The sequence below is a fragment of the Pelmatolapia mariae genome, linkage group LG15 (genome assembly GCF_036321145.2).
Source record: "Pelmatolapia mariae isolate MD_Pm_ZW linkage group LG15, Pm_UMD_F_2, whole genome shotgun sequence".
Classification (NCBI taxonomy): Eukaryota; Metazoa; Chordata; class Actinopteri; order Cichliformes; family Cichlidae; genus Pelmatolapia; species Pelmatolapia mariae.
Genome location: NC_086240.1, coordinates 2,154,107 through 2,179,982, shown reverse-complemented (window position 1 = coordinate 2,179,982; position 25,876 = coordinate 2,154,107). Strand labels below are relative to the sequence as shown.

Here is a 25,876-nt window from a genome sequence, read left to right as displayed (position 1 = left end):
CGCGTAGTTTTTAAGTTTTATGTATTTGTACTTATTCTGTTTCCATCAAGTGCCACTGCCTGGTGCAATGCAGGTCCCGTGTAGCCAATCGATGGTGCCGACACATGGAGTATAATATTGCAGGTCTGCAGCGGCCAATCAGAAGCGACCTCACACACCGGCACAGCAAATCTCCGGCGTCAACCGGGCTTCCTACACTGGCGGTATCCTTCCGCGACTGCAAACTAGTACCCACATTAGTAAAACATACCTGCCCCTAGAATAATAATAACAATGTAAAACCTGAGCTATAACTGGTAGCGTCAAAAGTTCTTGTAATTTTTACTTTACAACTCATCATTATATAAAACCAGTGAAGTTGCCAGACTTCAACTGTTCCTTTCTTTTTTAATTTAAAGACACAGTATGTTTTTTTTTACCACCACATCGTGAGTTTTGAACATTGAATGCTAAATTTGTTACCAATAGTAAAATAAACTTTTGGCTAACGCTAATTATCAAACTGTAGGAAAGGTTTTTACAGTGTTTCCAGATAAGTATCAATCACTGGAGTTCGGTCAAACAATTTACTAGTGCATCCTATCCTCTGAAATGTGGCCTCATCTTATTCTTGATAAAGATGAAGGTGTTAATGGTTTGCTTCACACTCCTTCTTTTCTACTTAAAGTTAATTATGGTCTTTATATGCATCTTAATGGCTCCATAAATAGTTCGGCTTAACTTTAATGTGCTGCTTTACTGCTGCTTCATTCAGTTATTGCCTAAAAGCTCCCAAGGGGCACTAACCATGTAAATCTATAAGCAATATTAGTCTGCATTAGTCAGCAAACATCCAAGTGAATAAAAAGAAACATCTAGAAATATTTATTCAGATTATGTTTACTAGCAGGCTCAGAATTTCAACAACATGGGCAGCAGTGTTTGTCTGCATCAAAAAGAAAAACAACAACACAAAACGTAGAATAATGTGTAAATTAACTGCATGTCTGTCACATCCCAAGTTGTGTAGTTTGACACGAGTGCAGGGACGCTCTCTCCATGTACTGCAGGCGTTTTGGCCCCAGTGATTGACGTGTCCACTGCTGGAGGCCCGCGTCGCTGTTGTTGCTGCTGCAACAGCCCTGAATTGAAAATAAGGAAGTGAGTGATCAGTGCTAGTGTGGCGGAGGGATACACGAGGCAATCCCCATTCTAACCACGGCCAATACACTCACTCCTAACCCGCCAGTGGAACTCCATCTAAGGAACGACTACACTCCTAGTCTGCCTCCACAGACCAACAAGCACACAACCCATCCAACATGGTATGTATTGTCATTCATTCCGTTTAGTAGGGAAATGTGTTTTAAACGTAGGGAAAGCCTGCTTATTAGAAGCGCAAACCTATCATATGTGTATGTTTTCTCTATTTACTGTTTAGTCATTGATTCCTCTTATCAGCTATCCGGTATGCGCGGAGGAGGCGGAAAACGCCCGCCAGGCGCATTTTTTAAGCTAGTGCATGGGGCAATATGAAGTACACTATTATGTGTTTTGTCTGTCCGTTTTAGTGACTTTCTAAATGGAAATACTGTCCACTTCCAAATGGGTTTGCTTTATGCTTCATAACTGCGCAATTCACACAGCATTATTGGCTATTCGGCTATATGGGGTCAAGTAGCCGCTTCACGGCTGCACGGTGCATATCGAATTAATTCTTGGACTAGTTTAACCGGTATCGGTGTAACTAGCAAGCTATTCTGGGTTATTACGGCATAATTCTGAAGCCACGGGTGAGTTAGGGTGCGTTTTTACAATCCGCCTGAGGAGCACACCTTACCGAGAAGCACACCTATCGTTCTGAGAAACGTAGCCGAGCCATAAAGCGCTGTTTCCCCAGCCGGGAGAAGCGTGTTTGAACAGAGAAGCGCGGTAAATTTCGCAACGTGAACGCAGCACTGGTAATTAGAAGGAAAACGAACCGGCTGCGTTTGCTTCCCCCTCCCTCCATTTTCTTTCTTTCTTTCTTTCTTTCTTTCTTTTTTATAGGTTGCACCACCTTGTTGGTCGAGCCGTGCCGTGTCATGATGGGGAACGGTTGTTGTATCTCGTCAGTGTTCCGCAACGGAAACTGACCATATTTATGTAATTGCAAGGTTATGGCTACATTATACGTGTCATCCCGGCCTGTAAACAACCACTAATAGACGCAATTCCACCTTTAATGCATGCAGCCTTTACTGGTGGTTTATCGTAGGCTGGGTTATCTATTTGTGTTATGATGGCTGATTTGCTTGGCTCTTTGCAAATTTTTTTCGATGTTATGCAAATGTGGTGCCTGTGTGAGTTGTCCAAGAAGCTCTTTGTGGCGCTTGGTCACCGCAAAAAAAAAAAAAAAAACGGCATCAGCAGCTGGAGAGTTCAGTCGACTTTTTCCAAAACCAGATGTTGTGAATTATGGGAAGTGGCAGGCTTGCACTACAGAATGCAGTAACCTGAATTCTGTGAGGGGGGGGGGGCAACTAACAATTTTCACCAGATCCCTGAAGCCACACACACTCTTGACATTTGCAACCAGCTAACGAGGCAGAGCCGCTCTGCTGGCTGTGAGGAGAAGTTAACAAGTGGAAATGATCTGGATGTGGAAAAGAGGCCTTCGAGCTTAATCCATTGATTATCGGGCTTGATAGCTCATTAATGGCTCAAGAAGGTCAAGAAGCTGTAGACCTCCTCCAGCCCCTTTGCTGCAATCAAATACCCCATATATGGTAACAAGCTGTGATGCAGTTTCATGTTGCAGCGCAGTGCAGTAATTGGAGTGTAAAGGGGAATAGTTGTCCCCGTGTATCAGCCGCTCTGAAAAGTTTAATCCACGGCCGTAAGCCCCCTTGTCTGCATCAATACATGCGCTGAAGTGGAAACATACTCCCCCATTGAGGTGGACGTATCGAATATGTAGCGGGACCGGGCTAAGGCCCTATCCTGTTCCTGTTACGCGCTTGCTTGCTGATGCATGTTTAGTAACTCAGTTGACATCCTATCCAGTGCAGTGAATAATTTATACGCTTGCCGACAACACCTAGCCAGGTCCCGTGTTCCCAGTGTGTGGCGGCAATGAAGTACAATGGAGTACCCGGTCACCTGCCACCACCAGCCATATGGTGAACGGGCCCCCATTGCAGGGTGTTGGGAGCCTGGTGTTGTTTACACCATCCTCCCTCCCATTAGACACAGCTCGGCCCTGAGGCCTCGCTGTTCTTTTTCTTTTCTTTTTTTTTGTCCAGCCTCAAAGAGAAGAGGTGTTAAATGCGCTGTGGAGCTCAGTGCTACTATAGAACAGGACTGTGTGTGTGTGTGTGTGTGTGTCTGTCATACCCATCTGTCAGACTGACAGCTGGTTCTGCACCTTTCACTTGGTGAATGCAGAGATGCTAGCTCAGGAATTGTTAGGGCACCTCGGTGACAGATGAGCAGCAGCAGAGAAAAAAAATGCACATTAAACATTGATAACAGGCTGTTAAAGAAGAAGATGATAGTTGTTGGTGTTCTCTTGCGCTATTTTGCATCCCCTATCTAATTAAATCAAGTATGAACATAGACGGATGCAGTGTTTGTACAAGCCTGATATGGAAGGAAGTGAGAGCTAAAAGATATTTTACGCTGGCCCAGGGAACTGTCTCCTGCCTCCCGCAGTCCTGTTTGGACTGCATAGCTAGGGCTGACTGCCCAGGCAACAGTGGGAGTGGTTGACCCACTCGTGCCAGTGAATTATTGCCAGCAGAGCACACCCCATCCCCAAACAAGCCGTTTTTAACACCGGAAGCCTGGCAGCAAACATGGCTGTCCATAAGACAGTGAGGATGGTGAATCATTGGGAGTTTCCTCTCAACAGTATGCCACATATGGAGAGAGAAGAAGGGGCACACAGAGGAGAAAAGGTCTGAAGGAGGAAATATTGGCAGAGGTACAAGTGCCAGGGAAAGGAGGAGGAAGAAAAGGAAGAGATGGGTCAGTAGTGAGCCCGGTGGTGCTGCGGCACCATAAGGCCCCAACAGCTTGGGCCTAAGCCAGGAGAGGTTCCATAGTACTGAGTCACCAGTGCCCACACCCTGTCCGCTTAGAGAGACAGCACAAGCAACACAGCTTGACAAAGAGGGTGACTAAGGGAGGACTGGAAGGTGGAGTCATGAACACAGTGAGAAATTCACACAGGGGTTAATAAGGGACAAAAAATGTAAAGAGGAAGAGAGCAGCAGCAGAACTCAAATACAAAGATGAGACTGAGAATATCAGTCAACCCAAGTGGCACGTCAGCGTCGGGGAGGTTGCTTTTGTCTCTTGACATTTCCTATTCCATCAGATGGAAATGGAGACAGGAGGAGGGCAGAGGCAGGGAGGAAAAAAGCAAAAATAAATAAATGAAGAAACGTTGTTGTGTTCAGAGCAGGTTATTGAATCAGGTCAGCTAATTGTACGAGTGCTCGCGAGGTTCTCGGTGAACCCCTTGCTGACTGAATCGATCCATCCTCAGCCTGCTGCTACTGCTCAAGCCGTGAGGAGAGGCTTCTTTTTTTGGTGAAAAGTTAAAGGTCATCTGGCAGCACGTTGTGTGGTGATCTGCTAAATCTTATCCAGTCAGAGCAAATGTATGAAGCAAATTTGATTTACTGGTTTAATTGAGAAAAACAAGATACTCTCACTCCCAAATGTGAACTTCACAAGGGTCAAATCGCCACAGCTACGGCGTATAGGTACGACTTGGAGGGCGTGTTTGTCTGTACCCAAAGCAAAATTACATGTGCAAACACATAAACACACTGATGGGCTGCAGGAATTCGCTTTGAGGCATAACCGGCTACTCTGACTAATTCACAGGAAACATGGGGGTGGAAAGTATTGGTGTTGAGGAAGAATGCTATTAAAAGGGACTCTGTGTATGTGTGCGCCCTAGCTTACTCTTCCATGTTTGTCTGTGTGTGTTCCTTCCTTGCTGCCAAGGACAATGATGTCAGAGCGTTCTGTTAACAACACTAATAAAAAACCCAAAATCATGTTTTATAAGGCAGAGATTGGAGTGTACCGGTGGGAGTTATCTGCACCAGTAGCTTTGTATTCACACTTTTACAGCTGAAGGTGTTTGTTTGAAATCACTGGCTCTTTTTACAAACAAGCTTAATAAATCTATGTAAAAGGCCTGGTGGTGGATGCTCGGTTTCAAGCCATTTAAAGTATGTGTGAGTCACTGTGAGCTATTAAGACAGCTCCAGCTGGCACAGCGAGCAGGGCTGGGAGGGCAACCAAGCCGGGCCAACCCGCCAGGCCATTATTCTTGTTACTACGGTTATGGAAAACACGCCGGCACTGATATGTCCTGAAACAACCCCGCCTAAACTTTGACTCCTGGTCTGGAGGCCTCACTTAATCAAATTTATTGCAGTATCTTGTTACCCAGCAGTCCTTCTTGTGAGGACTGCTATGGTGTAGCCTACTTTTATGCACGAGGACGTCAGTCTTATGGAGCCACTCTTCGGCTGGAAATTACATTTCATACATCACCTTCATGTAGTGCTTTTATGTGTTAGCTCTGTGCCAGTCTTACAAATACAACCTTTCAAAAGCATGACGGTAAGCCTCCGCTCTCACTGTGAGCAAAACCTGATTACTAGCTTTTAGCCTCAGTTTTATAGCATTACATTTGAGACTTACTGCCATGTAATTGGCAGTTAACTATTATATGAGAGAACAAAACACTATTTTGATAAGAAATACAAGGAAACCCATTTGGAGTATTGTTGTGGGTAGGTTTTGGCAGCCCCAACAGGAGCTCCTAGCTGAAGCCACCCAACCCCAGAACACTGTGGCCAGTGTTTAGCTGTGTGGTGGTTGCACGGTGGGGATGATGAGGAATGTAATGACAAAACTACTTGGGATTTGCAATCTTTGCCCTGTGACTAAGACTTGTTTGTTTGTGACAATTTCCGTTCTCCCCCCCAACCACACAGGCTGACCAGCTAACAGAGGAGCAGATTGCAGGTAAGAACAAGCAGTTTTTCCCTACTTCCCCTTTTCTCTTTCCCTGTGTACTAGTGAATCAGTTTCATGCTGTAAAGTTCCAGAACTGAGTAAGGAAATGTCTCCCATTAGCTGTTCTGGCTGTTTCCATGTTGCTTATAGGGAACATGAAGTGAAAGGACATTGAAAGATTCGGCACCCGCCCTCCCTCAGCAGATCATTATCATTTCAAAATGAACTGGACATGAGGGGAAGAACTATTTGCAGCAATCATAAGTCAAGGCTGAAACCCATGCAGCACATAGACGGTTTTAAAGCCAAGCTTAGGAACAGTTTCAATCACTGAGGCACCTTGATATTCTTAATAATAAATGATGGGAAAAAAGTGAAAGCTGCACAGTTTCTTCTCACTCAAAGCCCCTCTGTGGCTAATTAGCTTGTGTTAAGCCCTCAAGGCTAATGCTCACTATTGCCTATTTTCAATCTCTGGATGGGTTTTTATGGCCTGTAGTTAAGGAGCCTGCTCGTTCAAAAGATAAAAACAGACACTCTGGCTTTTTCCCACTTCCAGTCTTCTGAGTCTTATAAGACTTCTTTGTGCAGTCAGAGCTCGGCACACATGTGCATTAGCTTTGCAGGTTAGTTAACAGAGCCCCTGTAGTTGAGAATCAGTTGACCTTTCTAGACCCGACCGCAGCGTCCCAACACAACCTATTTCTCTAACTGCACAGCAACAGCAATCTAACTGGCGCTCTCACCTCCAACCCCCACAGAGTTCAAGGAGGCTTTCTCCTTATTTGACAAGGATGGTGACGGCACCATCACCACCAAAGAGCTCGGCACCGTCATGAGGTCGCTGGGCCAGAACCCCACAGAGGCTGAGCTGCAGGACATGATCAATGAGGTGGATGCTGACGGTCAGTATACTCACGCTTCATTTCTTGGCATTAGACTAACAAAACTGTGTAAAGTTACTCATTACAATTATGATTTGTCAGTTCAGTACATGCCTAGGTGCCATATAAGGAAATGGAGCTAGTGAAGTTTTCTTGATTGGTTGAAAAAGTACTACCCTAACTTTATGTTGACGATTATCACTTTTATTGAGAAAATTTTTTTAATCCCCGTCTTTGTGCCATAAGGTGAAGAGTTTGTGTTTGATGTGATAATTGAACAATAATGTTTTCCAAATCCAAAAACAATATAGCAGACTAGAATGAGGGATGCATGTGGATATTATTTGTGGTGCGGTGCGTTCAGGCTACAAAAATAAGACTTATGTTCTAAACCAGGGAGATGGGTTTGAACATTTGGGTTAATATGATCCTTTCCTGTAACGGCCCCACTTTTAATCAACAAAATGACCGGCAACTGTCATTCCCAACAGAGAAGCAGTAAAAATTACACAACTGCGACTCATTTGCCTAAATACAGTTGGACATAATTTAACTGATTTTCAGGAGTGGGACTTCACCTCCATGCAGACCCCTTCTGGTTCTGTCTATATGTGGACCCCACCCCCACGCTGCACGCTGTTCGTTGTTGTTTTGGTGGCCCACCCACCCTCCCTCCCTTTTTCAATTCATTCACTTCTCGTCAGTACATGGGGATCTGCATCCAGTCCCCTCTGAGGCCTTCCCCAGACTGCAGCCTCAATTCATGTTCACGCCATCTGCCATTCTGTACTAGAAACACTATCAAACCTAAATGAGGATGTGGTCCCAGCTAGGGAAAAGAGTACTCACTGTTTGGAGATTTGTCTGTTAATTTGATTCGATGGTCTAATGGGGTGGGTGGGACTTTAATTTCTAGTTTAATTTCTCGTGCACATTTCATTGCGTGACTTTAGCGATAAAACCTCTGTTACAAATGGATGAGGGATTAGTTCGACCATCCATTACGGCCCTTTCTCGAAACACATCAGCGGTGCTGTTGCCCACGTCCCTCCCTTTTCTGCCAACTGTCAACCAACTGTCCAAGCCAACTGTCCGGCCAGCCTTATCTTTAGATGACGTATCCTCTCTGTGTCAGCAGTTTAATCACCGTGCGTTCAGCTCCATCACAGTTGTCAGTGTCACGCATATGGATGTGCATGAAGAGTATTCAGTGCTGGTGAGTGGAACACGGCTGTGTGTCGAAGGCTCAGCGTTACCGAGCCCATGTTGATCCACCGTCGGCTGACATAATTCTTTTCTCCTGTGCATCCGTCCCCGCACTGCAGTGTGAAACAGATATAGTGAGACAGCAAACTGAGTTAGAGGACAGGAATCCAAGTTGTTGGCTAGTAGCTCAAAAGTTGGCCGTCCTTGAGTTGCACAGGATGTTAGCTTTCGGTGGGGCCTTTACCTCAGTGCTGCTCTGTCAGCTTATAGGATTTCGTAAATGGGAGCACATTGATCAGGAGAAATCAATTGCGTCGCAGCTTGGCTGCCCCTTTATTGAAACGTCCTCCCACCATCCTCGATGCCCTCCCCTTCTCTTACACCCAAGAACGAGCATACACACACACACACACACACACACACACACACACACACACACACACACACACACACACACACACCATCACTAACATCCCCTTGTTCTGCCTCTGCCTCCCTTGGCTGATGCAATCTAGGTCAGACAGCAATGAAGCTAGTAATGGAAAATAAAAGTGGTTACATAAGGCCTCTCTGCGCTTTGCACATCCAGTACCCACATCAGCAGCCATGGGATGTCAGCTGGCCCATTGAAAATCAGCTTTATTTACCAAACAAGGAGGCTGGGGTAAAGAATTACAACAAATGGAGACAGGATGGAAGGCTTTAGCTAGAGACAGCACTGTGTCGAGTGTGGTATCAGATAGAAATGCCGGTTTTTAATTCGCCACCGCACAGAGTTGAGCACAAAAGCATAACCACACATGCTGTAAAACACCCGGGAGCTATTATATTCCTCAGCCTAAAAGAAGATCACATCATGTTTAAGACAGGATAAAAAACAAGTGTAATTATGAATTAAAATACAAGCTTTAGCTGCAGCACATCACTCGTCATCGTTACACAACCCGACCCTTCCTTCCCGGCTCTGGGATGGAAGCTGGCTTTATGATGCAGGAAAATACAATGACCACACACACAAGAGTGTCGAGATGCCTCAGCCTTCTATAGTTTGCGTCAGCACCTCTTATGTGTAATCGCACCATCTCCCACTCGGTTCACTCCTTACATTCTCTCCTCTTCACATCTCCCTCATCTCCAGCTCCCTCTCTACCACCCACTCACTCCCTCCCTCTCTTTTTTCTCTCTCTCTTTATCTTACCACCCCTTTCTCTTCCTCTTCCCATCTGCCTTCCTCCCTATCTTCATCCCTCTGCTTCTACCCTTCTTCCTCATCTGCTGTTGCAGCTGGCCTGAGGTGCAGCTGTACAGATATCGCTCAAGGGCTACCTCTCTTGTTATTTTCCCCCTTGGATTGTGGTCCCCCCCCCCCCCCCCCCCCAATATCCATCTCTCCCAACCCCCCAGTGGCAGCATGTGTTTTCCCTTCGGTGCTGCTCGATGTCTCTGTGTTAGATAACAGGTCCTTAGATTGCTACCGCAGGCCATGAGATCGCCATCTGCCCCATCACATTACGACATTCCTTTTTTGATGCACACGTCCATCCTCTTGTTCACTCTTTAGCTCTCCCTCTAAGGCATGCTCTGCCATTGGTTAATCTGCCCACAATCCCACCCCAGGGCTAATCCTCATGGTTACTTTGCCCTTGGTGTCCCCGACCTTCATTTCAATTCCCTCATAAATTTCTGGGTATTTTTTGTCACTTGTTAATGAAAATACATTTCCCATAGTTCTTACTGATTCTTCAGATCTTGTAATAGATCTGGAGATCTGTTACGTTCCCCACCAGCTTTCCCAGCCTCCTTCTTATGGTGTTATTGGTGAGCCACTAAGCTCCCCATAGAGCCTTGCACTGTCAGGAATGTCTGATCCTTTGGTAATCCTGTCTTGACAACACCTACATGGATATTGATCGATTTGCACACACATGCATGTGTCACTAGCATAGCAGCTACCATTAGCACCATCTGGGAAGCCGTTGCTGGTTCACGTGTGCCAGATCTTGCACTTTTTCTGCAAACAAAATAGCAGATATTTTACAGGGAACAGGAGCAACAAAGATGGATAGGAGGGACGGAGCATCCAGACTTATGTCCTTTTCTCGTTCTCCCTCCAGCCTCAGTTTGTGACTGTGGGGCCACAAGAGATGATCTTTCGATACATGCAGGCTCCTTGAAGGCAAAGCTGCACAGTACACTAAATGTCTGCATTATGGATGACTGGCCATGGGTCCCCTCACTGCAATCCTGCTGCGTTGCTTATAACATACACAACATTTTCCAAGGGCTTCCCCTAAGGAAGAAAAGGAAACACATACATACACAGAGTCACTCTCACACATACCCCCCCTCCTCCTCCTCCCAGCCTTCAGTAGATATGTTTAGCACAGCAGTACAGGTGTATGATAAATTATTTTTGAGCTGTTCAGCCTCAGGCTTCACTGTCAAAAACATCTTTGAAGAGCAGACGTGGCCTAAATGCTAATATAAATGTTACTGTAATACACAGCAGCAGAAGAAGGACATAAATGAGTATTTTTGGTGCTTTTCATCAGCTAAATGCTGCGTTGTATTATGTCTACTTATCAGTGTTTGCTTTTACGTAATTGCAGTTTTTTGCTGATTAAATGCGCCCCGTTGATCACCCATTGCAGGTAATGGAACCATTGACTTCCCAGAGTTCCTGACCATGATGGCCAGAAAAATGAAGGACACAGACAGCGAGGAGGAGATCCGCGAGGCTTTTCGGGTATTCGACAAGGTAAATAAGCTTTTAAGAGCATCATTAAGGAATTACAGCACAGCATCCGTGCTTTCCAAGCTGAAGTTTTGGTTTTGGTGGAACAAGAGGTCGACGGGATGTTAAATAAGCCCGATAATTCAGAGCAGGGAGCTTTTTGTTTTCTTTGTCTTTTTTAAGATTAGAGTTTTAGAGGGGGAAGAAATGCACCAAATGCTTTGGTCACGCAGCGACTGAATGGCATTTGGGTGCGTGTGGTATGCGCCTTAACCTCTTGGTTATTAACTTGCATGATAATGTAAATTTAGTACAGCAGGCCAGGCTAGTGTTAAATTAAAGGAGAGCTATTCTATTCCTTTCCAGCTCAGTGGTTTTTATTTTGGACTCTACTACAGTAGCGTTAGACAATCCACACTTCTAAATAATCCTTAGTTGTCTTGCTCTTGGCCATTGTGAAGCCCCTCAGTTCCTCCTCTGTGTGGAACAAGCTGCCTTTCTTCCTCCTTTAAGTCAGCCTTCTTCTGATTGGCTACCCTTCCTAAACAGAGAGTTTGAACAGCAGGTGGGTCAAACGTTTTTGAGATGACCATATTGGGAATATCCTATTTCTTTGACATGAAGATCCAAGAATAGAATACGAGCATCTCCCATTGTAACAGTAGCCTATATGTGACAGAAAATAGACCTGATGCAAAGAAAAGTCGTCTGTTCTTTTACTTCCTGCTTGCGTAACACCTTCTCATTACTCCACTTTTACCTGAGCAGTTGTCAGCCTGCAGGGTATTTGTTTTACTGCTTGATGCGATTGTTTCCGTGCTCCGTTTCTAGGACGGAAATGGCTACATTAGCGCCGCAGAGCTTCGTCACGTCATGACGAACCTGGGAGAGAAGCTAACGGACGAGGAGGTGGACGAGATGATCAGAGAAGCAGACATCGACGGAGACGGACAGGTCAACTACGAAGGTAAAAGACTGTGACGAGCGCGAAGGAAAGTGCATGCTAAAATGTCACGCTACACAAATAGCTTTAGTTTCTAGGCCAGGGTGCGAGCTTTTATTAAACAGGGAGAACGGAGCGCTTCATTTGCCAAACTGTATTTCTCTGAGGGCGACCGCAAGACAAGCCAGCCGCACATTATATTAGTTATTAGATGGGGGGTATAGATGGAGCCTGCTGAAACAGAGATAGGAGAAAGCCATCCTTCTGAATTATCATCAGTGCGCCAGGAGCCTTTTCACTCTTTCTCCCTCGTCCTCCCTTCCTCCCACTGTTGGTCCCCTGGCACATTACACGAGAGACTGCGCTCATTTTCTAGAAGGCTGTTGATATATTATGAACAGTCCATAAGTCCTGGCTGCAAAGTGCCCTACTTCTACACTCCGACCGAATACACGAAAACCTCCTTTTATTTGTTCACTCTTGTCAGTTTCACCATCACATTTCTCCCCAGCTGTAAGCACAACGCTCGAGCTTTTTAATCAAACGGGTTTAATGAGATGAACATGGAAGCTGTTTGGAAAGGGGGCACTAATTAGTATGTGTGTTCTGAACCTGCTCAAGTTGATTAAAAAATTAATAAAGCATTGAACAATTTAGCAGGTGACTGCTCTTACTGGCTGTGCCAAAGCCTCACACCCAGTGTCCTCATTGTCTCTTGTCCCCTCTCTCTCTCTCTGTTTGCAGAGTTTGTACAGATGATGACTGCAAAGTGAAGCTTGCCTGCCCCGTCCTGCCCCCTCTTAGAAGAAAAACAAACAAAAAAAGGATAAAAAAAAATCAAAATGTTTTACTTACCTCTTGGAAAAAATGTTCATTTATTCATACTGTTTCTGTATAGAAAATAATTGAATGTTGAAATAAAATATCCTTCTGTCCACACAGGAAAAATATAAAAACATACAAAAAATATCTGCATGAAAATGGTTAGTGATCCTGTCCCCTCCCCCCCGGAGATCAGTTTAGCATCAGTACTTAACAAGTAAAAATAATAACAACAAACCCTGTAACTACTACCTTCAGACTAAAGCAGCAGCATTTGGTGAACTCCTTCCAGTTCCATCTGCTAGTGGTAAATGTCTGGGCTGGCCATCTCTTCTTTCTCTCTGTTTTCTGTTCTTCATGCATGCAGCTTGAGACCGGAGCACTAACCTAACCCTCCCGACCCCTCCCTCACCTCCGCCCCTCCTCCGGGCTACCAGAGCGTGCTGATTCCACTATGAGCTGTCCTCTTGTTGGTTTGGTACAGTTTTTTGTATTTGGAGAGGAACTCTGTACTGTTAAGATGAGAGAATATAACAGGTTCTAACTCAAGCGTTAAAGTGGAACGGGACTTAATGTATGCTAGATAAAAAGTGGAAAAAACAAAACCCCACAATGTACAAAAAACATTTTCAAATGTTTGGCATGTTCTTTTGTTTTTGTTATGTTATTTGGACGGCCATCTTAGTAGTTGTGCGTCCTGCCCTTTGAAAGGAGGGGGGACTTAAAGAGTCTTACGGTGAGCTTTCTCATTTCTTTTTTCTTATCTTTCTTTTTTCTCGCTGAGATGGAGTGTCTGTCCTCTTTTCTTGCAAGAGAGAATCACTGGCCTTCACTTTTCTTCTTCTGTTTCTCGACTCAGACGTGAGCATAGTGAGGGGTGTACTGTGTTCGCAGCGCATGCTGTTAGGAGTGTCGGCACACCGGTCTTTGCAGATGTTCTTCTGAGTTCAGTTTACATTCATTCCAAGTTGTACATGCTAGTCTTTATTTTTTTTTTTTCAAATAAAAGACCATGAACTTTATCGTGTCTTATGTCATTTTTCTTATGCTTGATTGTGAAAATGATCTATAAAGACAGCATAATGAGTCTGTATGTTGTTTACCGACTAGACAAATGTGTCAACAATAAATAACTCTAATCATCCTCTCCATGTGCCGTGTCTTTGGGTGGTGCTGAGAAGGACCGGGTGGTGTGTGATACTCCTTTACATGGCGGTGAGGTTTACGGAGAGCGAGCGCTCGCAGGGGAGGGAGAGGCAGCAGGATGTGTTTGCTTTCCCGCTCAGCCGTGGATATACATACACATCCGTGACGCCTCTTCCCTCTCGAGACCCAGCTGGTTGCTAGGCAACAGGAGCATGCTGTAACTGGGATGTTGGGGGTTTTTGAAAAGGCAAGTGGGAGTTTGAATAAACCCTCCTGCTTTCTGCCAACAACTCCATGTTGGCTTGTCCTAGTAAGGCAAACCGGGCCACAGCTTTTTACACAACACGCACGCACAGAGGCAACGTAACAGGCAGCGAGGAAGCTCTCTGCCATGCCTCAATGCTACCTAAAGGTCTGAAAAGTAAAGCCAGACCTAAATTGTTTTACTATATTTGGACTGTAACTTGACCGTGTTTGGAAAGAGGAAAAGATGTGGCCGCTCTCCTCCCACCAGCATGTATGTCTGGCAAGCTCGAGCTTGATGTGAAGACTTGCCTTAGACATATACATTGAAAAAACAGAAGGGTTGGAATCTGCTTTCAAAAGACAAAACACAGAACATTCTCTGCATACCTCATGTCATCATTATCTCTGCTGATCTGGTCTAAATTAGGTGGTATTTAGCTTCTGTGGACTCAGCCTTGCCCACGTTAATCAGATAAAAAAGGAAAGGGTGGGTAACAAGAAACAGCGCCACCCGACTACTGCCAGGAACTGGGAAGTCTATCTAATTACAGTCATGATGTTTTATTTGGAAGAAAACATAAACTCGGCTTTCCTGCTTTGCCCCTCCCTGCAGTATCAGATGAGCCAATAGCAACTGCTGTTCAGTTGACTGACAGCTGGGACCGTACTCGGTTAGTCAGATGCTCCATCTGTGATTTTACTTTGAAAGGAAGATAAAAGAGGTCTTCATGAAGCCCATAGACCAATAAAATCATTATGGTGGGATAAAATAATGAAATCAGTGCGCTTTTGTGAAAGTCATCCCGCTGCTATAACATTAAAACTTTAGTATTAGTCTCATTTCTGTTACAAAAAATGTATTTTTTAAAGGCTTTTTTTCTTTAACTGAGCCGTAGTCTTTTTATTTCTACATGACATCCTTGGATGTGGAGCTCCTGTTTGCTACTATGATCAATTTCAACTATATATATATATATATATAGATAATCAGTTTTGTGTAATATTCATAATTAGAGCTATTTTGTTACATTTAGTACATTTGAAATATATTGTATTATTTAACTTCGTCTAGTTAGTTACTGTTCTTGGATCAACTAATAATTTTCACCTGGGATTAATAAATAAATAAATCTAATTTTGAAACTATGTTACTGTGTCTGCTTTGAGGAGACTCTTTGTGCTAAAAACATACAGCCTGATAACTGCTGCTTCTAACACGAGCTCTACAGTTTGATGGGCAGAAAAAAAATCCAGGCTCCTGTGTTAACCTGGTTTAATCAGCCTGATGTCAGAGGATAATGGCCAGACTGCTTCAAGCTGACAGGAAGGCAACAGTAACATGAATAACAATAGATTGCATTTATATAGCGGTAGGTGAAGTGTCTTGCCCAAGGACACAACACCCAAGACTGTCCGAGCCGGGGTTTGAACCGGCAACCTTCTGATTACAAGACGAACTGCCAACTCTTGAGTCACGATCGCCCCTGACCACACCTCAGATGAGCAGAAGGGCACATCTGAACGCACAACACAGCAAATATTGAAGCAGACAGGCTACGGCAGCAGAAGACCGCACCAGGTGCCTCTACGGAAAACCGTAGTCTCAATTTTTGCTGCGACATTTAGATGCAGCGATCAGAGTTTAGTGTCAACAACATGAAAGAGCAGACCCACCCTGCTGGAACATGGAACGGTTTGGGCTACTGCTGGGGGTGTAATGGTGTGGGCCCACTTTTGGGCCCCTCATCACCGACTGGGCCTGATGCTGACCACGTCCATCCCTTTATGATCACAGTGTACCCATCCTCTAATGGCTGTTTCCAGCAGGATAACACACCACACCAGATCATCTCAAACTGGTTTCTTGAACATGAGTTCACTGCACTCAAATGGCCTACGCAGTCACCAGCTCTCAATCCAATACAGCACTTTTGGGACGTGGTGGAAAGGGAAAGTCAGATCCTGGATGTGCAGCTGGCAAATCTGCAGCAACTGTGATACTACCATGTCAGTATGGTCCAAAATCTCTGTTGAATGATAGTAGCAAGGTGTACCCAATGAAGTGGTTGGTGAGTGTATAATAGATTTATTTTCTTAAAAATTGTGAATACTAGGAAGTAACACAGTCTTGGAGCCAGTAGCTTTAGTGACTGTAAGCTGTAAAGGTGTGCCTGCAGGCGCCTGTTTTTTCCCCCCAGCATCAATCAACACTTAAACACTAACAGACTGACAACAAACAGCCACACTGGCTTGTTTGCCTGTAAGCGCTAACCAACCAATGAAGAAAAACCAAGCACATCCTCTCAACCAATCCCAGGAGAACAGGGGTGTGGTTTCAGTGTGGAGGCTGCAGGTTCTCTGGAAAAGGCCTCTCCCCCGGCTCTTTGGGAGAGGAAGGGACACCTGAGCACCCCGGGGGTTAAATTAAGAACATCAATATTTCACGTGTAAATGAAGCAGCTCACTGCAGAGGCGGTAATGCGAGAGGGACTGACCGGGCACGGATATCAAGTATCAACACTGCTGGAAAGAACGGGCACGCTTTTAAGACAGACCAAGACATACAGGATGAGTGTGTATCCTGTATATAGTAATTTGTGTGTGTGTGTTGGAGGGCAGGGCATGGAGCTCTGTTGGTTGGTGTAACGTCCAGCTGTAGTAGCAAGTTAAGGAAGTGGATGAGCGGAGTGGACCGAGGCGTGCAATCAACATGAGAAAGCTTCTAGTACTTTCTATAAGTACCCCTACACACACACACACACACACATGCTCGTTTTCACATCTTACTCAGGACATCGAATTGACATAATGCTTCCCCTAAAACCACATTTTGAGCCTCAAAATTCCACCAGTACAGTCCTCACAAAGACATTTAAACAAGTACACACGTGCACACACACAGTAACACAGGTCCATTTGCACCAGCGTAACGACCTAAACAAGCATATTTGCCTTTGTGGTGGCTGTAAAGGTGGCAACATTTTAAAGGCCCACCTGTCTCCAGAGTGAACGGCACAAAGCCACGAGGACTGTAATAAAGAAAGGCAGGCACGACCTTTTAGAACGGTTTGATCTTTACCCCTCGCGCTCATGCTGTGTACGTACACACACGCGAACACGCTAATCATTTGGAAACTTTGTGTTTTGTGTAAGTGGAGACGTTACCTGCAGCAACACAAGGACCTCCCCCAGCTGTGTTTTATGTTTTGCCTTTAGATCCGTCTTTTCTTATTTCACTTCCTTTTGCTGTATACATGGTAAAAAGAAAAGAATAAAAAGGAAAGAGAGTCATGATGTTATTGCAGCCTCACTGCTTATTATGGGCCTTTGAGGGTCATTTTCACCGCGCTGCACTAATGACGACTATAGAGGTGCCGAAGCAAAGAGCGAGGGGGATTCGGCTGTTCTTGTGTCCTGGACTCTGCAATGCAGCGAGCTCTCCACCAGCACCATCCCACCAAACCCAGCTAAGCTCCCTCTGTAAATCAGTCCCGCTGCCTTTTCAATTACTGGGCCAGCGTCGGTCTCCGTCTCTCCAACTCTAACTCTTTCTCTCAACGTCTAATAGCTCCATCTCTCTCTTTTTTTAATCCTCCGCCTTCTCTCGTTCCCTTCGTCTTGTCTTTTCTCACTGTCTCCCTCTCTTGTCCTCTCCCTCCCTCTTTCCCCCTCATTTACCTTGCTCTCTCATCTCTGCCTGCTCCATTTGTCTTACAGTGTATTTTTATGGACTCCAATCACTCTTCTAGCTTTTTTTCTGTTCCCTTCCTCTTCCAAGCCCCCCACCCACCCCCACCCCACTTTATAGCACGTCAGTGTCACCGTCACCATCTCTGGGTTCCTCCTCATTGGTGCCAGGCCTCCCTCTATTTACCTAGAAGAATAGACTCATCCATCTTTGATTGTTGTGAAATATTACGGCGGTGTCACGACAACCAAGCCTCCCCGAACCTCATGCAATATTCAGAGGCGATGATATAAGATTCCTGCTAATGAAAAAAACAGCAGGCAATACAAACAGCCCTTTAATAACGGCCCGGCAGAACAGCAGGCTCCCTGTTGAGCTCAGGAGTGCAGTTGTCTGAGACACAGAGACAGAGTGAGAGACCCTGTATATCAGTGCTAGGCCCCTAGAGTGGAGGCACCAGCACCCATAGACCTGTTTGCTCTAAAAAAACCCACTTCATTAGTACCATGGACTTATCTAGAACAAATGCATGCAAAATACTGTTTAACATGTATATAAAAAAAGAAACATATGTAGCTACTTGTCATATTAAAATATTCCTCCATGTTTCACAGATCGTTAGAGGAGAGCTTGTAATGATCTGGAGTTTGTTTGGGACGCTCCACTACAGCAAAGCCTAAAGTAAAGCCTGCATGTCGATCCACTTTTCTAACCCTGTCACGCTAAATTGCACCAGTCCACCTGCTCCTAAATCTCCATAGCAACTCAGGTTGTCGATGGAGGGTGATTTCAAACTGACACCGGCACCGTTGATTAGATTAACGCCATTACATACTGTGTTAACCTGGCCGACACATTACCGACACAACACTACTGCGCCAGAACTCTAGCCACCCTGAAACTAACCAGCTGATTAACTCTCACCTTTGCTTCACCGACAAAGAATATCTCATCCTTCGCCTCCAGAACGGCAGCACTGCGGAACATCAAGCTGAAATAAAACTCGTTACTTTTTTAAACTTTAATCCGAGCAGCAGTATAAAGGAGACAGAGAAACCTTGCCAAAGTGGCGCTGCAGAAAGGACTTTTTCTGTAGTACTGCAGCTACACACAGCATACAAGTGTCCAAGAGCTTCAGTCTATTAAGGTATCTCTGTCTTTCCTCTACAAGTATTTGGGGCTTGAAATGAGATGAAAAGATCACAGTCGGTGTGTTGGAATGGACTTTCAAGATCCTACAGGTGTATCACGCCAGTCACATGACTGAAAAATATGAAGGAGTGACAGGCCTGGAGCGTGTATCCGTGCGTTTGGAGTTTGTGTAGAATTGTGTAGTACGGGGTTCAGCATTACTTAAAATATGCCAGACCGCATTTTGCTAATTTATTACAGAAATATACTTAATAAGTAAGAGTTATTTATTACTTAGAAATAAATAATCCGTTTATTTATTGGATGGCGCCACAAAACGAGATCTGGTAGCATCAAGATGTCTGTTTTATCAAACAATGGAAGCATATGTTGTTCCAAAAACTATATTTACATATTGTTCAGTATCAAATGTGTCGGTCAGTGACTGAATTTCAAATTGTGACCACGAGATAGTTTTCCACTCCGCCTCAGCACGTCCTAAACGAGCCCTGGAACAGAGATGGTGGCCGTTTTTCACAATCATGTCAAAGAAATTTGGCATATCAACTCGTTTTTTGCAGTTTTACACTGAGAAATCTTCCCAATCACTGGCCCATGCAGACGTCCACTGAGCGGTGATCCACTTCCCTGAAAGCCTCGCAGAGTCGTTCCCTTTATTCCCACTTGCATTAGGATTCAACTTCAGTTGTGATGTTCTACCAGTGTCTATTTTTTTTAGCACTGGACAACTTTTCCTGTCCTTTTTCTGCACTACCCCAATTTTGTTTCAACATGCTGCAGGCATCAAATTCAACATGCAGTAAATTGTCTGTGTCAACATTTTACTATCTTCAATTAAATACGAGGTCTACAGCTTCCCTGGATGGTGACAGCAGTTCTAACAGTCTTACACACACACACACACACACACACACACACACACACACACACACACACACACACACACACACACACACACACCCGTTAAGTGTATGATCAAAAGGGAGGGGTTGGCTTAGTGGCAGTGCATTGCGTCAACAGCAGGGATAACCCTCGTTCCTCGTTCCTTTTCCCAAATGCACAGATCAATGCAGAAGCACCTATCCAAGCATGCAGCAAAGAGACGCACCAGCGGGAATAAGGAAAAGAGGGGAGGGAAGGGAAAATGACGCAGAAAAATGGAGGGAGGAGGAGAGAGGTGTCAGGGAGAAAGCGCTGAGCTGGAATCCTCCTGCCAGGGATTTCCTTCCTCTGATGTACCCCCACCCCACCCTGACCTTGTCCTTTTTGTTTTTTCCCCTTTTTTCCTGCCGTAATCTTGGAGGGAAAGAAAAGGAGACATAAAAAGGGCAAGGGGAGACGCGAGAGTGAAAAGGGGGCCAGTCTTGCAGAGGCAATGCAGAGGCAATACGATGCAAATGCAACATAATGCAGTGGTGCTGGGGGGAGGCACTGCAGATGAGACGGGGCAAGGGCGTCCAAGAGACGTCTGCTGCTGCTGAAGGCCCCACGAGTGCTAGCAATGATCTTTGCAATGCACCCTTGACCTTGATAGATATACTTTGTGAATTACATACTAGTACGCAATGGAAACGTGCGACAGCAGACGAAGATGAAAGCGAGAGCAGCCAGACATTGTCCCCCTCCATCCCAGACGCCAGATTTGTTTGACACGGCATCAAGTCCAAATTCTAGCCCTCCCCCCTCCCAGCGCACGCTTAAACATTCATCAACTCGTACGTGCGCTCTAATAACGATCCACGTACTCATGCCCGACTCTTCAATTATTCATTACCAATATACGCTCAGTCTGAGCAAAACACAAACAGCTCAAATGTACCTCGACACAAAAGAAGTCATTACTGCAACCAGGCTGGGGTTTAGGTAACGCAGACATGGCGATCTATGCTGACGCAGTACAAACTAATACAATTTTCACAAGTAATCTTGTTTCGAGTCTTGTTAGACTGCATACAGTCAGAGAATCACGATGCCGCTCCCTCTTCACTCGGGGTACAAGCCTGGAGAATGTTCCCTTAAATGTTAACATCCTCTTTTTTCCCCCCTGATTTAATAATTCAGGAAAGCTAAACTTAAAATGGTCTGCGCTCTCTCAGCACTGCCAGGAACAATTCAATTAGCCAGACAACGTGTTGTGACAGCCCGGTTTATGCTTGGATCCCTTATTTGTTTGTCCCGTTTGTATAACCCCTCAGCCCCAACCACCTTTCTCTCCCTCCTCCTCTATCTCGCTCTTTCTGTCAGTTATTTCTGCATCGACAAGAAAGCTGAGGCAACTAGCCGACTCAGACTTTTTCTGTCCTACTCTGACGAGCCGCGGGCCACATTTGCTGTGGGGATAGGGGATAAAAAAAACCCTGCTGTCAAGGGGTAGCTGGAACAGTGGGGAGAAGTGTGATGGGGATGGCGACGTTCTGCATTTGTACAATGCCGTATGTGAAAGGTGCTGACGGGCGACAGTGTGGGAAGGGCACAGCATTCGTTCCCAGGATGGGACGGCCAGCCGCCCGTCAGTGCGGGCTAATCCGGAGCTGTGTTGATTGACAGAGAGTCAGCTGTCAGCAAGAGAAAAGAGCTTTGTTTTCCCCAACACACAAAAGTGTTTCTGTTCGACGGCAGCGCCCTGCATGAACACGTTCACCTCGGCCAACAGCAGAAAAAGGAGATGACTATTTAAAGGAAACGCTTTAAATGGTTAGGCATTAGATATTCTACAGATTACAGCGCAAGACAGGCTTGAAAGGCCTCGATCGAGCACATGTCATTTTGCAGTTTGACACTGAGCAGCTACTACGTCATGACTCTTAAATCTATTTATATAGTGCCAAATCACTCTCTAAACTGTTCAGATCTCACAGGACCCAAAGTTTCCCAAATCAGGAGCCAAAGATTTGGAGTCTCCAAACTGGGAGAAGGTTTCACAGAAGAAGGGCCTGAAGGCTCTGCGTCCCATTCTACTTTTAAATATCTCATGAGCCACAACTAAATCTGCAGTCTGAGAGTGAAGTGCTGTGTTGGGATGATACAGTATTATGAGGTCTTTAAGACAAGATGGGCCTTGTTGTATGTGAGGACAAGGATTATAAATTCAGTTTTGAATTTAACAGGGAGCCAATGAAGAAAAGCTAATATGGGAGAAATATGCGCTCTCTTTCTAGTCCCTGTCAGGACTCTCGCTGCAGCATTTTGGATCAACTGAAGGCTTTTCAGGGGCTCCTTAGGACATCCTGATAATAATGAATTACAGTAGTCCAGCCTAGAAGTAACGATTGCATGAAGAAGATTTTCAGCATCACTCTGAAACAGGATATTTCTAATCTCAGAGATGTTGCGCAACTGCTACCACTGAATTCTGAATGTAAGTGGCTGATGCAAATATCTGCTTACTGTGAATAAACAGAAATTTTATTCACAATAAACAAAGATTTGTGAGTTAGGCAAATTTATTAAGTGATTAGGTTAATAGCTGTATTATTACAGACCACATGTAACTGCTACCTTGACCCATTCAACTGCAAACAGATAGTAGGCTCATAGCATGTTGACTCCATCTTATTTTATCATCATCTCGACGCACCAAACTTGCTTTAAAAATGGAACGTGACTGCGAGGTATTGTATGGTTGAAGCAAACAATTTAAAGTTCATTGCTCATGGTTGCAATTCATTGGTCATATCACAGTCTCCAACTGCTGTTTTCCCTAGTGTAACGGTAGCATCAGGTACTGCAGTCAGCAACAATATTATAGACAGGTTCAGACAGATTCACAGGTGAAGAAAATAAGATTAATCAACCCAGGATCAACTCTCTTTCCCTTTGACAACTACCACCCACTGACACCAAGCCCCAACCCACCCAGGCCGATGCAGTGTCACATGCATATGGAAAATCTACTCAGTGTTTCCTTGAGATGTTCAAACTCTCCAGATGTCACATGACTCAAAGACTCTATGTGACACTCCCAGAGGTGCCTGCCTCGATCAGTTTGTTTTGGCAGTTTTCACCTCATCGGCATTAACTGGCTTTATGTGATGATTCAAGTGTTTCCCATTAAACATCACCAAATGTTTTCCATGTTTTATGTCCGAAGTGAGAAATGCAGTTAAGCATAATGCAATGTCATTGCTCGTGTTTGGCCTGATGAATGAATGTCAAAGTCAGTTAGCAGTTCAGCTAATAGTTGTTGAGTTCATGTGGTCTGGACCAAAGTGGTGCGGCAGACTGACTGACAATAAGCCATACTGACAGCACAGCTAAAGAGCTGAGATATTGATTTAACTCTGTTGCAAAGTTGGGCATTTTACCATGCGAGTCTTTAGGGAGGAATGCACTTTTGGAACTAGACGGTTTGTAGCAAAAGTGCATTGGCTTCATTTTTCTGCTCAGATGCACCAGACTGTGTTTACCTTTGTTTATATGAGCTCTTATTTGCACTTATACAAAGAAAAGACACACAACTCTGAATAAAAAGAAAAACAGAATCTAAACAAAACATGGGCTGCTTGGTCAAAGTCAATCTGGAACCTTTGTTTGCTCAGATGTATTTGACAAACTGAGGAAGAAAAACTTGTTGTTTGCTTTAAATAGCAAAGAGCAGTATTAAGCTTTCTGCATATATAAAAATGTGTCTGTAGGTAGAACCAGAGACAAGCCTGGAAAGCAGCAGTGTCTTCTCCGCCGTGTCCACCCACACAGGGGCCTAGTCACCAGGTGGGCGGCTGGCAAGTCCACTTCTATTGGCCAGCCGAGAATGCCTATCCAGTGGAAACTGCGAGAGCGCAATTTTTCCAGCCAAAAGACGACGATTTCCATCTCCTCATCTCCCCGCACTAACGTACCCCTGCCGCAGCGATGAGCACGGCTGATTCAGAACAGAGAATTGCCTCGACTAAAATAGTTATGCCATCATCATCCTTCTTTGATAAGCACTTCTGTGAATTTAAAGCAACGCTTAAGAATTTTGAGAAGTGTGTGTGTGTGTGTCATCATGAACTTGGGTGACCTGTCAGACCTTGGCTCATTCTTACATCGTTCAAATTAACAGAAACAGATGCGGATGATGTAAATGGAAGTCAGTGAGGGGAAAAACAATCACACAAGGCACCATTAAAACATTTTGCTGATGGGTTCACTTATATTAAAAAAGTGCTTTTGGCTGGAAAGTGATTAATCAGACTTTTGAACACCTACAACACTAATTTGAAAACCAAAAAGCCTTACTGGAGAGTTGAAAATGCTTTCATAACTACTCATTATATGACTCTACATAGTTAATGTATGACGTTGTTCTGCAGGGGAGTTTTGGAAATTTCAGGATTGTGGAAAAGTCTCAAGCCTCCCCTCATTTCTTTGTATTTTGCTTCGAAGTAGCCAGACTGTTGTGTTATTTATTAAAATGGTCTCAGCGACAGTTTTTCAGGTTTTCTGAAGGTCATTGGACATTGGCTTCTTTTTCATGTTTTTTAATTGACTTAACATTGGTCTCTGGATCATTCATAAATAAAAAGGCTCCTAACTCAAGCAAAGAACCACATAGCATCTCTCTACAAAGAGCCTATTTTAAATGTTATACTTAGGCACTTTGTTACTAGCAGCCTGTCACCAAAGCATATAATTAGTTCCCATTTTTTAGTTGAATCTAGGAAAATGCTTGTGAGACATGAAATAGTATTTTTGCAATAATGTGATTCACAAAGAGCAACTGGCCGGAAGCATGACAGGTCTCGGCATAGTGAGCAGTGTGTCCTCAAAAACAATCTTAAAGTGGAGAAGGAAAGGTAGGCCTAAAAAAACAACTTTGCAGATGAACAGTATCTAAAAGTCACGTCTTTAAGAAACATATCCACAGCTTCTGAGAGATGCATCTTCAGCTGATTCATTTAATGTTTACTGAAGCTTCATCAGAAATGGTGTCAGTGGAAGAGTGGCTGTCAGAGAAAAAGTAGAGACAAATAACACAAAAACTGGAACGATTCATTCAGATTTCAAATTATTGGTTAAAAATGAGGAGGTCAGTATAGAGTCATGGCAAAGGATGTCAGCTGCGACAGCTTTGGACGTTCTTCCAGCAACCCGGAGAACTGTTCCTGAAACTTATTTGAAGAAATTACAATAAAGCTGTCCCAAGAAAGTTCTGATTTAAAAAAAAAGGGTAAAAGCAAATTTTGCTGTTTGTGCAGACTACTGCTGCAAGTTCTTGGACCAACCACTCTGGTCCATTCAAATTCAATTCAGTTTTGTTTATACAGCACCAAATCACAACAACAGTCGCCTCAAGGCGCTTTATATTGTAAGGTAGACCCTACAATAATACAGAGAAAAACCCAGCAATCATATGACCCCCTATGAGCAAGCACTTTTGTGGCAGTGGGAAGGAAAAACTCCCTTTTAACGGGAAGAAACCTCCGGCAGAACCAGGCTCAGGGAGGGGCGGGGCCAGGATAAAGACATGCTGTGGAAGAGAGACAGAGATTAATAACAGGTATGATTCAATGCAGAGAGGTCTATTAACACATAGTGAGTGAAGAAGAAACACCCAATGCATCATGGGAATCCCCCAGCAGCCTACACCTATTGCAGCATAACTAAGGGAGGATTCAGGGTCACCTGGTCCAGCCCTAACTATATGCTTTAGCAAAAAGGAAAGTTTTAAGCCTAATCTTAAAAGTAGAGATAGTGTCTGTCTCCTGAATCCAAACTGGAAGCTGGTTCCACAGAAGAGGGGCCTGAAAACTGAAGGCTCTGCCTCCCATTCTACTTTTAAATACTCTAGGAACAGCAAGTAAGCCTGCAGTGTGAGAGCGAAGTGCTCTAATAGGGTGATATGGTACTACAAGGTCATTAAGATAAGATGGGACCTGATTATTTAAGACCTTGTATGTGAGGAGCAGGATTTTGAATTTAACAGGAAGCCAATGAAGGGAAGCCAAAACAGGAGAAATCTGCTCTCTCTTTCTAGTCCCTGTCAGGACTCTTGCTGCAGCATTTTGGATTAACTGAAGGCTTTTCAGGGAGTTTTTAGGACTTCCTGATAATAATGAATTACAGTAGTC

The 25,876-nt window shown here is 44.4% G+C and overlaps 1 protein-coding gene across 1 annotated transcript; it reads left to right on the top strand.

The window, feature by feature from the left end:
- The first annotated feature begins 1,182 nt into the window (after positions 1-1,182).
- On the top strand, positions 1,183-13,614 carry calm1b (calmodulin 1b). Its single transcript, XM_063496301.1, has 6 exons — positions 1,183-1,304; positions 5,982-6,012; positions 6,765-6,908; positions 10,745-10,851; positions 11,659-11,794; positions 12,515-13,614. The coding sequence occupies exons 1-6, from the start codon at positions 1,302-1,304 to the stop codon at positions 12,541-12,543; spliced, it is 450 nt and encodes a 149-aa protein (XP_063352371.1). The 5' UTR covers positions 1,183-1,301; the 3' UTR covers positions 12,544-13,614.
- The last annotated feature ends 12,262 nt before the right edge of the window (positions 13,615-25,876 follow it).

Bases quoted from the DNA above. Each gene is read 5' to 3' on its own strand.
- calm1b (XM_063496301.1), top strand. The intron at 10,852-11,658 runs GTAAATAAGCTT...CTCCGTTTCTAG, and splicing joins CTTTTCGGGTATTCGACAAG to GACGGAAATGGCTACATTAG. The intron at 11,795-12,514 runs GTAAAAGACTGT...CTCTGTTTGCAG, and splicing joins CGGACAGGTCAACTACGAAG to AGTTTGTACAGATGATGACT.